Genomic DNA, 17,020 nt, shown 5'->3' with positions numbered 1-17,020 from the left:
GTTAGAGCCTCCTTATTCCAGTATAGCTATGTAAGATCATCTGGTCACGCAGAACAGCATCAAGATCATTTGGATGAATAGTGATAACATGTACTTTGCTTTTGCCCCCTTTTAGACTTTGTAAAAATGTGCAGTCTCTGTTCCTGGCAATATGGGTCAGTGACATATCCTCCAACATAAGAATTCCTCTGGAGATACAAACGTATTTGCTAATCTACCTGTCATGTCCTATTTGTGTTTGGCACCTCCGCTACCATGACAAGCAAAACAATAGCAAACACCATCAAAGCTACAAGACAAAGGATTAGCTTCCATTGTAGGTCACTACTTCTTACTTCATGGAAACAGAAAAGGAGGTGAAAAAACAATGATTTAGCGTCCCTCGCACTGCCTACAACTGTGGAAAGACTATGAAGACATTGTGCTAGAATTCAGCAGGAAAAACAAATAAAGATACCATAGCTACCATTGAAAGTAAACAAAGATTATAATTTGCTTTTACATTTCTATACTGGACGACGTAGGAAGCCTTTAACCTGCAAATCACCTGATGCTCAGCATATGCTGCTTAAGTATCATTAAGGTTTTGCCTTGTTTTTTCTTTAGACACCTGATCTCAATCGTTTAAAAAAAAAAAAAATCTTTATTGGATGGGTACGTCACAACCAAATACACCGACTACAATGTCTTCAGAATCTGCTTGGTAAGTGCTTATGGTGTATACACGTTTAAGTGTACAGCAAATGTACGGAATGAAGAAGATAAGGAGATGATTAGTGCACTAGTGGGGAAGCTGCAGGGGGGCTGCTGAACAAAGGGCCCCGCATCCAGCGGAGGCGGCACACACCCGCCTCAGCGCCCTAACGGCTGCCCCAAAATGGCGCCCGCGCCCCCTGGCGCCTTCCCGCCCGGCGGCGTCGCAGCTCCGCCCTGCAGCTTTTCGTCCGCGGCGGCGACCCGTAGCGCCGAGCCCGCGCAGGGCGCGTCACTTGTTGCCATGCCAACCGCGCCCGCCCTCCCCGAGCCGCCATCTTGGAAGTTGCGTCGAGATGGCGGCGCCGCCGGCCGAAGCCCCGCCCCGGCCCCCTCCTTTTCCCGCGGTCGTAAGGGGGCGGCGTGCTGACGTCATTACGCTCAACCCGGAAGCGCGCCCGCCCGCCCGGCCTTCCTCTGGCGGGGCCATGGCGGCGGCGGCGGCGGCGGCGGCGGAGCTGCCGGGGAAGTACCAGAAGCTGGCGCAGGAGTACTCCAAGGTGCCGGGGCCGCTCCGGGCCGGGCCGGGGGGGGGAGAGGCGGTGCCACAGCCGCGGGGTGTGGCGGTTCCTGTCCCACAGCGCGGTGTTTTTCGTTCTGATACGTGCGAAACGGTGTTGTGGTCTGAGAAGGTGACTGAGGGCTTGTCTGCTTGATTCCTGGATGGCACTGTGAAACCTGCACCTTTTAGTATATCTTCGAAATGCTCCAGCTACCAGAGCCTCTCTTTTATTATCACGCTGTGGAAAAGCATTCTCTGAGCTTCGTTTTGCAGCTGTCAGCTTGCAATGTTTCATTGTTTTTTTTGTGGGAGCTATTTTTTTGGTCTCATCCTGTTTCTTGTGGAGCAGCCCCAGGACGTTGTGGGATCACCTTTTCCGATAACACTTCCATGCAAATAGTCAGTTGTTGAATTGGCTGGTGATTGTGTGCAGGTGGAAAAGGAGAGCGCGCCTATCAAGCTCTTTGCTCACTAATGCTCACTTTGTTCACTAATGATGCTGTGGAAGCCAGGGAACGGGGCAGAGAAGCACTCGATAGATTCAGGAAGCAACAAGGAAAGTACCCGGCAAAGGATCACTTCCCTTCTTGGTTCAGAGCACCCCAGAAGGGTTTGTTTTTTTCAGAAACTTTTCTTCCCTTTTAGTTAGAGCTTCTTGCTCTTCCACACAGCTCTGATGGAAGCAGTAATCAAAACGCTCTTTCACCTTGTGCATCATGCTTCAGCTTGGATATCTTGGTGCAGCACAATTGAGTTAGTTCATTATGTTTTATCACTGCACCTGCTGTGTTCCTGCGTTAGTAGCTGTGGTGGATAAAAGGAATAGAAAGCTGCTGTGCTGCTGCTTCTTGTTGGGGAAATCTGTGGTGCTCTTGAAAGTTTCTTCTCTTGCCTTTGCGATGCCTGAGTGGCACAATGGGAATACTGCAGGGCAAGAGCAGGTGTTTAGTGATGCCAGTTGACTTTTGACCTTTCTAAATATATTGAAATATCACGCTGATAAAGGTTAGCTGTTGCTGTTTTACATTGAGTCTTGCTTTTAATGCTTCTGGCAGACTGTGCAAGCCCCTTTAATTTGTATGTGCAACAGCTGGACTCAAACACGTCAAATGAATAGACCACCACTGCAGAAACCGGGACTCAAGCAGTGATCAAGAAATGGAAGGATGGGACTGTCGGTAGCCTTAGTGCTGCAGAGTAGAGGTGCTCTGTAAAGTGACTGGTAAATGGGTGTCCTGACTGGCACTTTTCACCTTGGTGATTTTTAGCTCAGATTTGTGAACTTCATAAGTAAGTCAGAGAGGGCTGTGCCTTTAATGCTTTTTAGATGCTTTCCTGGGGCTTCTGTCAAGGCATTGTCAGGATCATCTGCTGCTTCTGGTAATAGGTATTCTTCTTTAGAGTAAAGTTAAGCTCTTCTTGAATTGAAACAAATTTTGACTTCATTATGAACTTTGCTTATGTTCTAGTGCCAGTCACAAACAGTTCTGGGGAGAACAGGGAAGAGGCAGAAGTAGCAACATATCTGAGCAAGAAATTGTGACTTTTCTGTAATTGTTCACGGTTCTTAAAACCTTAACTGTATTTGAGTTGTTCATTTTCAAAATAGTTACTAAGAGTTAAGTTTTACTTGACCCTAGAAGTTCAGCTGGTTAAATAATGTCTTATTTCTTGGCAGTTCAGGATATGAAACTAATACTTTTTTCAACCTGCTAACTGCCTACTTGAACAGAATTCTTTAAGAAGCAATGCACATCTAGTGCTGTCATGAATGTATACAATGTTTTCTGCACTTTCTAGTGAATTGCTTTTTGTTATTCTTTTGTCTTGCATAGTTACTGTCATTTTTTTTTTTCAGCTTCGAGCTCAGAACCAAGTACTGAAAAAAGGGGTTGTAGATGAGCAAGCAAACTCTGCTGCTCTGAAGGTAATCCCCAGAAAATGCTCATGTTAGAAGTATTAAGCTGTGACAAAATAGGTAAATGGAAGGCTTTTTAACTCAGTGTTGTGATTAGAAGAATGAAGAAGGAAATGGATTCAGTTAAGAATTTCTGTTCTGCAACTACTGTGTTGATTGTTCTCTGTAGGTGCTCACTTTGTAAAAGTAGAAAGTTGCTTCTTAATTCTTCTGTTTTTTTTTTTTTTCCATTTTATAAACAATTCTTTATGCCTCATCAGTGTCCAAATACTGAAGAAAGCAAATTTTTAATGAGTGCTTATGACACTTTTATTAAAAAGCATGTATGAAAGTCAACGTGATGGCTTTTAAAATTTAATTTTTTGGTCACTCAGGAGCAACTGAAGTTGAAGGATCAATCATTGAGAAAACTGCAACAAGAAATGGACAGCTTGACCTTTCGAAATCAGCAACTTGCCAAGCGAGTGGAGTTACTTCAGGATGAACTTGCCTTAAGTGAAGCCAGAGGGAAGAAGAACAAGGTATATGCTAAAGGAAAACTATTTGCTTAGCAGATGTCTGTTTCTCTCTTATCAGTGTTTTATCTTGTTTTCTAGCAGCAGATATGTTGCATCAAGTCTTTAGATAAATGTTTTTTGTCAAAACTTAAAAAAAAAAAAAAAAAAAAAAAACAAAAAACAAAAAACAGTAGATTTTTCTTCAAAATGCGTTTTGGCCATTCTGTCCTTTTATTTCATTTTACGTAACTTACGGCTTCACTAGATGCATTTCCAAATTTTGAAGGACCTCAACCTGGCTTGAGTAGGCTTTCAAACCACTGCCTCTGACTTTTCTTTCACGTTCAACTGTTAGAATGCATAGTTCACTATTATTTTAAGATGTGTTCGTATTACCTTTTAGATATGTTCTTTTTAGTTTTAGCTATAGGGCCTCACAGAATACATCCTATTGAATGTAGGCCTACTAATTCAATGTCATCCTTACTTATGAGACTTGCCATTGGGAGACCAAGTAAATCACATATAGAACTACTTAAATTAAGTTCCTGCTAGATGATCTGCATCAGGTCAGTCCTTTTAGATGGAGGGGAATGTACCACAATATTTCAGGTATTCTGGTTCATAGATGTTGTGTTCTCCAGTGCTGCCTGGCATTATCCAGTGACAGGCTGTACAATGCTTCTTGTGATTATGCCTGGTGTGACCATACCAGCTTACACACAAACACTTGATGGGGGACAATAAGGCTTTTACTTCGTTCCAGGACCTGTGTATGCCTTCGAGTGCAGGGGTTAACGTTGCCAACTGCTTGGAATCATGAAAGATTCAAATAACGTCAAATGGGAATGTGCCCATAGAAACCATTTTGTGTGTGTGAATGTGAAGTCTGAGTAGAGGCTTCCTTAGCCCTTATTAAATCATGTTCTACCACTGTACAATAACAGTGCAAAGGAAAAAGTGCTGCTTTCAAGCTAATGCTGTGCTCAATACATGTATCTTTAGATATTTCAGTTTAAGATACATTTTAACATGCCTCTACTGGGAATTGGTGATCAGGAAGTGTTTTCATACACTTGGGGTTGGGTTTTAGGATACCCCCGCACACTGGGGGATAATGCATTTAGCTGCTTTTTTTTTTCTTTGTTAGAAAAGTGCAGAATCTTCATCTCAGTTGAGTCAAGAGCAGAAAAGCGTCTTCAATGAAGATCTTCAGAAAAAGATAGAAGAGAATGAACGATTGCATATACTTGTGAGTAAAAGCTTTTAGTCGTTTTTTGCTACTTGAGAAAACTAGTTGGACAGAGTAAGATGAAGAAAATGCACCTGAATACTAGTGGGTTTAGAGGTTTAATTACATGCAGAATAGCAGATTAGATCAGCCAGTATTGTATACAAGTATGTTCACCTGCAAAATGAGAAAGTATCCTGACTTCAGATTCTTATGACAGTGTATTAAATATATTATATTTTACACATTTTTCTCACTTAAGAACTTAGCTTTTTGTCACAGCTAATCCACTGAAATTAGTCATGCTTGGTATTGTGTTGTAAGCTTTTTAGTTCACTAACCGTTTCAGAGTTGCTTTAAAGTTTAAAATGTTTTCTGCAAATTGCCGTAATCAAGTCAAGAACGTACTTCACTTTGATTTGGAAAGCTTCAACAAAAAGCCTTGTGGTTCATGTTTAATTTCCCCAAATTACACCAGTAATATTTTAAGTATTTGATATTACAGGTCTCTAATAAACACAGAGTACTTTGTTTCTGAAACTCTTTTTTTTTTTCTGTAAATAACAGTATAAAGTTTCTGCTTGTCTGAGAATTAGTATGTATGTGTTTTGAACCTTGACTGGCTAATTACATTAGTGTAATTCATAGGACTAGGTTCTGTAGTAAAATGAAATGTTTTTAATATGAGATTGCTTTTCTTATTTTAGTTCTTTGAAGCAGACGAGCAGCACAAACGCTTAGAAGCAGAGCTAAGAACTAGACTTGAAGTTTTGGAAACCGATGCTGCCCAGCATCAGGCTGTGGTGGACAGTTTAACAAGGAAATATACCGATACTATAGAAAAGCTGCAGAATGATAAAGCTAAATTGGAAGTAAGGAGCTTTTCTGTTACTTGACAAGCTTAAAAAGTTTTGAAATTAAATGTTTTCCTGTGTCAGTATTTACATTGTGAGATTATCTTCTTGCATAAAGATCAAGTCTCAGACACTAGAAAGAGAAGCTAAGGACTGTAGGCTTCGAACCGAAGAATGGTAAGTGTTTTAATTTACTATAATGAAATTTTGCTTTAAAGAAATGACTGCTGGATTACTTTTAAAGAGTAATAATGTTTTTTTTTTTTTTAAATTGATAAAACTCAAAATATGGGGCAATAGCACATTAACATCAGCATCATGTAGGTCTGACCCATTTTTCTTCTGCTGAGTATGTAACTAGACGATCTGTTCCAGAGTCAGCACTTACAAAGAGCAGTTTTATCTGCCAAGCTATTTTAGGTAGCCGTGAAGCTGATGAATGATTTGAAAAATTTCTTTGTCATGGAACATCATAAAATGTAAAGAAATCACTCAACTCTACGGAACAGTTAGCAAAAATGTCAGGTGAGGTGGGGGTAGGGCAAGGAGTGGATTGGATGGGACTTAGTGAAGTTATGTCAAGACAACCAACTGAAGTTTCAAGAATCCTCTCTCCACCTCCCCCAATGCCTTTTCAGCAATAGCTTTTGCTACTGGTATTTGTAGATAAAACACTCAGCTAGAATATTTGAAGCTTTTTGCTCAAGGATTCCATTGTTAGTTGTGGAATACTTTCTTTGTTTTGAAGACAAGTTGTAGAAAACTGAAGAAGCTGAGGATTGTGGGCCAAATCAAGTTAAGGTGTACTTCTCTGAAGTTCTTTAAGGTGCTTTTTTTAAAAAAAAATTGCAGTACAGATCTTTGATGTTAAGGATAAATGCACAATAAATGGTCAGATGAAAAGTTCCTTCTTTCAAATGGTAATCTTGAAAAATACTTGAATTCATTAACTCGACTCTAATAAGGATCAGAATTTCACTGAGAATGTGACTTGTAAAGGAGGGTAAAAGCTATGTTTTGCTGTTACTTGCTTTTTTGTGGTGTTTAAGAAAATGTAGTCTTAATCTGCTGCTATTTAGTTTAAAGCACATCTGTCATGTTCTATGATGACTGCAAAATTACTGTCATTGTAAGAAAGTGTCCCTACCATTTAAGAAGGGAGGCTTTTTAAAAACAAAGCCTGACACTTATGGATTTTTGATGTTTAAAATTAAGATATAATGAACGCTAGACAGAAGATGTCTTTATGAAAGTACTGTTCTTCTGTTTTCCCAAGCTTTTTGGCAGAAGGGATCCATTTGCCTTTTAAATCCAAGCTTTATTCTAGAAAGCAAGGGTTGGACTAGATGTTCTTAGAGGTCTTTTCCAACTTGAATGATTCTGTGAAGGGCATACAAGACTTGACAGCAAGCATGCCTTGAAAATATAAATAGAACGTAAAACAAAATATATCAAATTATTATCCATTCCTTTATAGTACTAAAGGGAAAAAGTACGTACTGCAACTTATCTTGAGTTTTTCTATCATGCTCTATTCTACTGCAGTTTATGCTGTACAGTTTATGCGATTTTGTGGCTGCTCTTGAAGAAAAATCTTCATTTGCGTGTGTGAGCTACTTATTGGGCAGTTACTTAATATCATACTTGTCTATTTGGATTTTTCTTCCCTGTCAGTCCTGATTAAATTCCATGTATTTGAATGCTTTTTTTTAAGAGGAAAAAATAAAGAGCTATCACTTTGACACCTTCCTCCCACCCTCCAGTATGTGTGCAGGAGTTCTAGATGTCAAACTAGAAACAAAACAGTGAAGATTTTGAGGGCTACAGTTGGGTAAGGTGTGAAATTTGGTCTGAAAATCAATAAGCAGTATAAATTAAAAAAAAAAAAAGTGCTGGAATATTTTACTACTACTACCTTTAATATGCAGATGAACAGTAATAATTCAGATTCACATCTGTATATGTAATCAGATGTAAGTGAAGCACATCAAAATAAAAATAACTTAAGAATGCATCAGAAACAACTGCCAAACCTTGTGTGAACAGGTGGTATCATAACAATGCTTAAATACAGGACTTTGAATGGTTTTTGAGATGTTTCTAGTTATGATGTGACAGCTTACTGAATTATCAGCAACTCGGTACGAAACGCCATATAAAGTAACTAGCATAAAGGCCCTCTTGCATTTCCATTCAAATTCCAGTAGAAAAGAATACTTTTCTTACAGCTCATGCTCTAAATATCGAACTGGAAAATGATGTAAAAAATAAAGAAAATTGAGTTTGGAAACCAGTTTGAGTTTGAGCTAATTGAGAATGGAACTTAAGATTTACAACATTTTCTTGCATCTTTCAATGCATTTGTTAGTGACTAAAATACATTGTTGTAGTTTAAATATGACACAGGAGAAAGAAGACAGAATAGGATTCATCCTAACATCTAGCAAGACAGATACCTGTACACTCGAGGATTGTTTAGGGTGAGCTAAGGTGATGGTGATACAGATCAAATTTCAAAGGTTTACATTGAATGTGTGCTTTCTTGTTTATTTAGTCAGCAACAGTTAAAGAATCTTCAAGCAGCTTTGGGCAGTAGACTGGAAGAATCTCTATGCATAATCAGTGAAAAAGTACCTTTTAATGACACAAGTACGTATTGCCTTGTCTGGATTTTTTTTAGTCCTCTTGTTTAATTTTATAATTTTAGGTACCCATATGAAGGAAATACTCTTTAAGAATTAAAGTGCCTTAGATGTAAGAAATGTTGGACATCTAAGCAGATACCTGGAGCTAAATGTAATATATATTCATGTTGCTAGTCACATTTTGTTTAGTGTTCTTAAATATATAAAATAGCAGGTTTTATGTATATATGAAGTGAAAATAAAAACTTTAAAAAGCCTTTGAGTAACTTAACACTTGTCTTACTTAGTGTTGACAGAATATTGTGAAAGACGAGGAAACACTGTCACCTTACCAGTTTCTCCACAAAGCTGCATTTAGGTACTCATCTCAAAGAATGATATTTTTGTCAGGGTAAATTTAAGAGTTACAATAAGTTGGGAATACACTAATGGCTGCAGTAACACTGACTCCATGAGGCAATGCATAAATAATGTTGTGTACTTAGTGGAAAGTCTGTGAGTATGTCACATCTCTGGTCAGAGAACACCTAGACTACAACTTATCTTGGACTTATCTCTTCAGGAAAAATCAACTTTGATTTTGGGACAGGGACTCTAACCTGAAGGAGTGCTTTGGTACCAGAATCAGTCAGTATATGCAAGATCTGTGCTGTTTTTGAATAGATTCAGTATGAGGTTGTACTTGGGTAGGCAGTGTGTACTATTCTAGCAGTAATCTTAATGGCTTACATTCTCTAAAAGCTGATCTGGCTGGTTGCTACAGGGGTGAGCCATCCTGGTTCTCCACTGGGTTGGCAGTACAGCGAGTCTTGGCTTGAAAAAAACAGATCTCCTTAGGGAATGTTGACCCTTATACAGCATATCATGCTTAGTTAGCAGTGCTTTGAGTTAATAATCCTCTTTATTTCCCTCCTTGCCTCTTACAAATAAAGATCTTTGCCTGCTGTCTGTTTCTTGCATATACTTCTCTGGCTGATATCTACAGGTGGTTATACTTGTAGCGAGAACTTCACACGAAATTTCTCAGCTCGCTCAACTGCCATGATCATGTAGTACACTTTTGCTTGTGTAGAAAACAGTGCAGAAGTGGAAAGCTCTTTAGTGACAGAAGAATGAGAGAAAGTCAGGAAATATTTGTCTACTATGGATTCTAAATATCTTGCTCTTGGCTCTGTAGTTGGTTTTAAATGTTAACTAGTAGCTGGCTTCAGTTTCAGCAGCAAATTGTTGATTATCAAGTGTGATTTCAAGAACAAGAAGATAAAGATGAACTTTATTAATCCCTTCCTTAAAGGTAGTCGCATTCAGTAATTTCAAACGGTGATCTTACTCATAAAAAGTTGTACTTTTTATGACAACTTAAATAGCGGTGCTTATTGCACTTGATTGAGAATGGACATGTTCCTTTTTAAATACTTACGACTTTGTAAGCTGTTCTCTGGGTACAAATATACATCTACCTCTTTGGAAAAAAAAGTGATCCAATTTTTATCTCAATAATTGTCCCAGGTGCTCTGTAACTGAAACAAAGGCTGAAATATATGGGGAGTAGAGCTTATTCTAAACTATCAACAAATTGTGTACATAGAGGAGCTCTTTAAAGAAAGAATAAATTGATCTTGCTTGACAGTTGCTGGGATGTAACTGAAATGTCAAATTAGCTTTGGATTCTATAAGGATTTTTAAGGCTTTTCACTAATGTAGTGAAGAATATTGTTCTTCTGGGCAAGAAGATTCTATTGTTTGCTATCAAATTTAGAGTGTTCAGATAGTTGAATTTGATTTATAATCTGAGGCAAGTATAGGCAGACTGTTTAGTCATAGTAATGGCTCTTAAGTGAGGATGGTTAGTCCAACCTCATTGAGTCCATTGTTCTCATGTTTTTAGCTATTTACTCGTGTAAACTGTAATATTACTGCAGTGAGTTTTTCATTTGGATCACTGTATATCAGTAATTTTTTTAATAAAATATGATTTAATATGTATGCGTCTCAATTTTTGTTCTGTAGGATCAAATCGGTATAATGCTCTGAACATACCATTGCACAATAGAAGATATCAGGTAAGTACTTTTTGACTTCATAGGTAAAGAAGTAACTTTCTACTCAGATACTGAATGAAAACGGTTGTTTAAGCAACCCAAAATGGCAGAAGATAGACTACCTTCCTTATTATTGTGGTACTTCAAGAAAATTTCTGTCCACAAAGCCTCTGCACTTCTTAAAGACAGTCTGTACTCTTATATGGAATAAGTCATCTGCTTATCTTGCTTTGACCTAGAGCTAGTCTATTGAGTCCCAGTTGGTGATTGCTAAGTATTAATAAAGTGACATCTTTATAGAAAGAATGGCAAAAATGCCAATATAACTCTTATTAAAGATAAACACTTGAAATACTGTTTTACTGTGTCAACCTGTCAACCTGTTCAGGTTAGAACCTGAACATTTCATTTTAAAAGTTTAAATCTACCTTAGTTTAGAAGATTTAATCTTTTTTAAAAAAAGGTAGCTTTGGTATCTTTAGTTCCCCTCAAATTCAGCTTCTTTGGTCATATCACTGGAGCTCCAAAAAATGTTTTCATTTGTAAGTTTTATGTTGCTGTATACTAGGTAAATTACTACTATTTATAATACGTTGTAATCATTTGAAAGAATAAATATTGTAATTTTGAGAACTTGAGTTCACTCCCGTTTTATGGGATATTTCTGACCAAAACATACGTTATATGTCTCTTGTGAGAGCTGATGACCTGGTGTCCAATTTTGTGATGGAAATCTTAATTTGGCCTGTTGCTGAGTAATAGAAAAAAATCAGAATAACTTCATGCATAGTTTAGCCCTTTACTGTTGCCTGGTAGCATTCTGTCAGCCAGCTTCACACTTCAAGATCTGCAGTCTTGAAAATGTTCCAGGACAGATTTTTATGACTGGCTCTGCCAGTGGAGGCAAAATGCTGCTGTATTAACACAAGCTGCAACGTAAAGGACAGCAAAACAGTAGTATTGTCTGTGTTCCTTTCTTGCATAGATAACTAAGATACACAAACTGAGTATAATGACTATTAATTATTTGTGGCTATCCCTGATCCACAATTGAGATTCACTTCATTTGACACTTCATTGCACTACTACCAATGTCTCTGAAGGATAACTCATCCTTGGCTGAAATGTCACTTCACCCTTATTCTGTACTCCATATTCACGACAGAATAAGGTTTTCTTCTCCATTGCCTTTGCATTTTCAAAATGCTCCATTTTTGATTTGTTTCTTGGATATCCCCCAATTGCACTGAAACTAAAGAACACCCTGATATGCAAGCAACAGCTCAGTTCTGTACAGGTGGGAGAATTGCATTGCTGATTATAGAAGCAGACATCTTTTATTCTTGGAGAGAGCCCCAGAATAAAATACTTTTTTTTTTTTTTTTAGTACTTAATTTTCCTTACAAATAGTTGTCACAAATTTCTTGCTTTCATCATGCTGAAAGAACTGAGCTGTGGTCAGCTATCAGTCTATTGATCTTGAAGTATTTATTTCAAAGATTGCTTGCGTAGTTGTAACAACCTCTTCAGTGTTCTTGTGGCCTGTAGTTTGAGAAATACAGCAAAAGCAAGCATCATCTGTTGTATGGAATAAAACACTTCAATGAACAAAAACATGCATTTCTGAGTGGAATTGTAGTTTATTAATTCATTTTTAAAGTTTATAGGTAGATAATTGCTGTTGTGTGTCTTATGCTGATCTAGTGGCAGGAAAGAAGTCAGCATTTTTTTCTTGTGTCTAACCACCGAATATTTTGCACATTTAAATGGGAACGTGTCAAATGCAATCACTTTTATAACTGTCTTTACAGCTCAAGCTACGAGACCTTGCTGGCCAGGCACTATCTTTTGTTCAAGAGCTTGTAACAGCTCTTTTGAACTTTCATACGTACACTGAGCAGAAGGTCCAGATCTTTCCCATTGATTCGGCAACAGACACTATATCACCATTAAATCAGAAGGTAAAGCTTACTGATTTCAGCTGTAAGTATGTTCAGTTGTTTAGACCTTATTGAGTGAATAATCTTAGTGGTGGAAAGTTCTGCCTCCTTTACTGAATGCTGTAAATGTGTTTGAGAGCTTTTCCTGCATCAGAGGTCTTTTCTGTTGGGTGAATTGTCAGAATATGGGGAAAGGGATAGTTGCAGAGACTCCTTTTCCCCTGTGCCTTTGTTAAAAGAGAAGTATGATAGGCAAATCAAAATCTTGCTTTTTAAATGCCAAATTAAAGTGTATTTGTTAGTTAATATAAAAATGCACTGTGTAGCATGGGAGATAAGAAGACAGAAGGTCTTGTGTTTGAACTGTGTAACTATGATGTGAAATAAACGGCATGTAAATTAGGTTTACCAAGGTAAGAACTTTGACTCTGCTTGTCAGACATCAACTGTATAATCTGATGTTGGGCTATTTATGTAAAGACCCCTCCTGTAAGTGTTGTGAAGCTTGACATCTGATGAAAAGCATGTTGAAATTATAGAGAAATGTGACCTGTCTCTACTTATGTAACTCTATGGGAAGATTTTTTTTTTACTTTAGGGTGTCATTCGGAGTTCTCAAGTTGCACCTTTTGAGTTTTTCCTTCTATGCCATGAAACATAGAAGATAATACTGCACACAAGTGTTTGTGCAGGAAGTCCATATATGGGTGCTATGGAATAAAAATTGCTTTAGCATCTGACTTGTTGACTTTATAGTGTCAGTGGACAAACATGCTTTAAAGTTGATAGTTAAATGACCTAGTATTTTGCGGTTCAGACGAAAATCTCAATTTACTGGTTTGCATGGCTCAGAATTAATTTAGAGATGGATGTAATTTTTTGTTCATCAAACGGCTGTGTAGTACTATATAAGCAATGTTAACTGTCACAAAACATTTCTGTTCTTGGGAGGACGTCCATCTATCTCTTTGGAGTCAAAAAATACGCTTACGTGGGTGTTCTGGAGAAATCTTGTTACATTTACCTTCTCAGTCCTTTCACCTATTTAAATCAAGAATTAATTTTTTTGGAGGCTCAGCATAGCTCTTTGTTTGAAAACAGTGTTTTCCTGCTCCTGCCACAGCAACACTCAAAATGGCATATCCTTCTTGTGAAGGCCATGTAGTCTTGTTATCTTCCAAGTTCTCTGGGGTAGGAACTGTCTCTGTGTGGCCTAACACGGTGATTGGATTCTATAAACACTATTGCAGTTTACAGTAGGCAAATAAAATCAGGTCTCACAGACATCACTTCTCACGCATGTTTTCTCTTAATGTCCTAACTAACAGTTCTTTGTTTTTCAGCAAAGTGCTTTCACACAGCTGAAACCTGCAACTTAATCAGAACTGTAATTTGATTCTTCTTTGCTGATGATGGATTCAGTTCAGGCTTTGTTTGTTGTCATAATTGTTTTCTTGCAGCCTGCCTCTGTTCCTGTATATTTATGACCTAAATGTTTCAGTGCATCCTACCTTACAGCTTTTGCTGTGATTTTTTTCCAGCAGCAAAATGTCTTTTTTGCACTTCTTGAAGCTGCTGTTGCTCCTATATCTTTGAGTAACTTATCTGTTTGGCCGATATTCTCAGTGTGATCTTAGCTCCTCCACTGAGTGTTTCAAAAACCTCCCCGTAATGCAGTAGAGAAAATGAGACAAGTGTCATGTAGTGGCTTAGCACACTTGTGCTGATTTATTTTTCCCCAACTCCAGGTCTTGTCTGGCGCTTTCAAGCTCTTTTCCCCACCAAACACTCAAAGTAGATGTGGACAATTCTCTTCCAGGTTCAAGTATTTGTTTTCTCTTTAAGTATTGGATTGCTGGGTTCTACTGGGGCTTCAGCATCGTGCCAGATAACTCCAGTCCTCTCTCTTGCAACAAGGCAGGAGCATTCTGCATGTGGCTCTTCCTCCTTAGATTTAGGAATTCTCCTTAATTCCATCCAGACATATGCATGTATGAATGAGAGCTTCGCATCTCTCTTCTTGTTAACACTGTGTTACTGCAGCATAATAATAGTAAAAAATAATAATAATAACTAAAGTTTCTTGTACCCTATTTGCCTGGGATCTGTAGCTACTACTGTAGTATAAATAATCAACGGTGAAGGTATCTTTTGTGGGATAAATTTAAAAAACCAGTATCACTTTTTGATATGTCAATTGCCTATGTCAATCTGTGGAAAAAGTTTCTGTAATTCTGTGGTGTTTATAGTCACATTTATAAATGTTAACAGTACCACCAGTGTTCATTTTGAAGAGTTTAAGAGTAAATACCTTTGTTTCCAGGCATATTTTTTTTTTAAAGGAGAAATAAGCCATAAAATTAATATAAGTAATTTTTAGGAAAGTCAGGCAGTTCTATGACACCCATGTTTCAAATTTTCTCTAACCTGATACAGTTTCTGAAAGCAGCAGTTCTCCCTTTGCTTAGTTATTCCTCCATCCTTCATACTTTGTATTGACAAAAGTGTACTTTTCCCCATGTGGCAAACTGGACTGTGAACAGATAAAAAAAATAAAATATGTTTCTCTTGCTGTCAGTTTTAACTCAGTTTAGTTCTTCAATACTTTGCACAGCATGTTCAAATAAATGCTTGTGCACAGAATGAGGGCTGACAGGTGAACAGCTGGGAGGAAGGCAGGACAGTTTGTTTTGATGGCTTAATGGGTGCATGGATCTAGCCTTAATTTGATAATGAAACAAATAATGAAAGTGTTTATAGCCAAAAAACCAGGAGTTTGGTGTGCTGTGCATGGCAGTTAAAGGGAGATACAGGACACAGTGGCAAAGTTTTGCCTGGATTTCCATTATAGTTTTCACTATTTCTCACTTTCCCTCAAGGTATGTGTTTGTGTGCCCTGTAAGAAGAGGGGGCTGTACACTTGACTGTTTTGTTAATGATGTCTTGGGGATCATTTCAAGTTACAGGTACTTTGCAAAGTGTAAATTGTTATCTTAAAATAGTTTGAGAGCCTTCACCAAGCACCATTTTAAAATCTCTCTGTGCTTAGTTCTCACAGTATCTTCATGAAAATGCTTTGTATGTTCGCCCTCTGGAGGAAGGAATGCTTCACTTGTTTGAGAGTATTACTGAAGATACTGTGACAGTCCTGGTAAGATTTATGATTTTCATCACTGAAAAAGATCTTTACAGAGCAAAAATACCTACTTGTTATCTTTCTTTCTAGGAAACAGCTGTGAAATTGAAGGCCTTCTCAGAACACTTAGCTTCATACTTATGCTTTTTAAGAAAGATTCTTCCTTATCAGTTAAAAAGGTACTTTTGATTTAATAGATCAAAATAAAGGGTCACTGTGTCAGATTTGCAGCATTGGTAGCATCTACAACTCAATATTAAGTCAGTCCTTAATGCACCTTGGATTTAAAATCAGAGCTTTTTTTTTGCCTGCTGTTTTTTGAGCCTTTAGATTATGCTTTTTTTCAGCTGTGCACTAGACCTAAAACCATATATCTTCAAATTTTTATTCCTTCACAGGTGAAGCTTTAATGTTTCTTAATCATGTTTTTCAGTAGCACTGATACTATTCAGACGTTATACACTGAAGCTGTTAATTTTTTGAGCCTGTCTGAAGATTGTTTGTCATGCAGCAATTAGAGTAATTTAGTAGAAATTGGTGAGATGCACATTCCTTATGCAGTGAAAATATTTGTTCAAAAGGAAGGTGAATTATCAGTGCAAAGGAATATTTAAAAAGAGGTTTGGGTTAAGGAATAAAGAAAAGTTTTTTTTTTTTTTTTTTATGCTTTCTTTGTACCTTTAGTAAGTTCCTCTGATAAGTTAACCTTTCTAATATAAATTCCCAGTTTATTGTTACTTTGGATTGGGGATGTAGAGAGTACTAGCTATCTACCCCCAAAAATACCGTTTTTTTTTTTTTTTTATCATACTCTTTTTTTTTTTTAATTCATATATTCCTAGTTTGGAAGAAGAGTGTGAGTCTTCTCTTTGCACAGCTGCTTTAAGAGCTAGAAATATGGAACTACACAGAGACATGAAGAGGTTGACTGCGGTCTTTGAGAAGTTACACACATATATTAGTCTTCTTGCTTTACCAAGTAAGTGCCAGTTTTGGCTCACTTGCATTGAGGCTGGGAGGTATTGGTATTCCTTTTGGGCCAGTTTTTTTAAGTAACACTTCCTTGATACAGGAAAAACATGATTGTGGCTACTCTTTAGGTACAGTCTAAACTATGGGGTAAATGAGTTCTGCAGAATGCTGTGTCATATTGGACCCTCTTTTATCCTGGCTGTGAGTGTGCACTGTTTCTTTAATGCTCAGCACTCTTCCATCTGGATAGACATGGACACAATGTAGGCCTTAAAATTACACTATAATCCCATGTACAACATTTTAGTTGCAGTTCGTTGTAGAGGAGAAGAAACAACTGTAGGTTTTTTATCATACTATCGACACTAAGTCATTTGTTGTCTCTTAATCATGAATTCGTTAATAAACTGCATTTTATATAGTGTATGTATATGTTTTATATTAAAGGAAGAAGTAACTCAAGCAAATATGCTTTCAGTAGTTGAAAGTTAGGTGACTTTCAAAGATATTTTTTCATTGGTGACTGAATG

At 37.6% G+C, this 17,020-nt stretch overlaps 1 protein-coding gene across 2 annotated transcripts in view; it reads left to right on the top strand.

Moving 5' to 3' along the window:
- The first annotated feature begins 1,126 nt into the window (after nt 1-1,126).
- The window catches only part of PPP1R21 (protein phosphatase 1 regulatory subunit 21), a 28,351-nt gene continuing 12,457 nt past the window's right edge, over nt 1,127-17,020 (top strand). The window contains exons 1-12 of one of the 2 annotated variants that reach the window (XM_082757360.1): nt 1,127-1,253; nt 3,114-3,182; nt 3,548-3,694; nt 4,821-4,922; nt 5,609-5,773; nt 5,874-5,932; nt 8,310-8,404; nt 10,411-10,463; nt 12,254-12,403; nt 15,432-15,533; nt 15,609-15,697; nt 16,361-16,497. In XM_082757360.1, the coding sequence (XP_082613486.1) occupies nt 1,182-1,253; nt 3,114-3,182; nt 3,548-3,694; nt 4,821-4,922; nt 5,609-5,773; nt 5,874-5,932; nt 8,310-8,404; nt 10,411-10,463; nt 12,254-12,403; nt 15,432-15,533; nt 15,609-15,697; nt 16,361-16,497 (1,240 nt within the window). In that variant the 5' untranslated portion in view covers nt 1,127-1,181. The remainder of the gene's footprint in view (nt 1,254-3,113; nt 3,183-3,547; nt 3,695-4,820; nt 4,923-5,608; nt 5,774-5,873; nt 5,933-8,309; nt 8,405-10,410; nt 10,464-12,253; nt 12,404-15,431; nt 15,534-15,608; nt 15,698-16,360; nt 16,498-17,020) is intronic. The other variant, XM_082757361.1, reaches the window with a different exon arrangement.

The sequence above is a fragment of the Aythya marila genome (genome assembly GCF_965140915.1).
Source record: "Aythya marila genome assembly, chromosome: 3".
Taxonomy (NCBI): Eukaryota; Metazoa; Chordata; class Aves; order Anseriformes; family Anatidae; genus Aythya; species Aythya marila.
The sequence above is the reverse complement of the archived record's forward strand: the minus strand, read 5'-3'. Positions and strand labels throughout refer to the sequence as shown.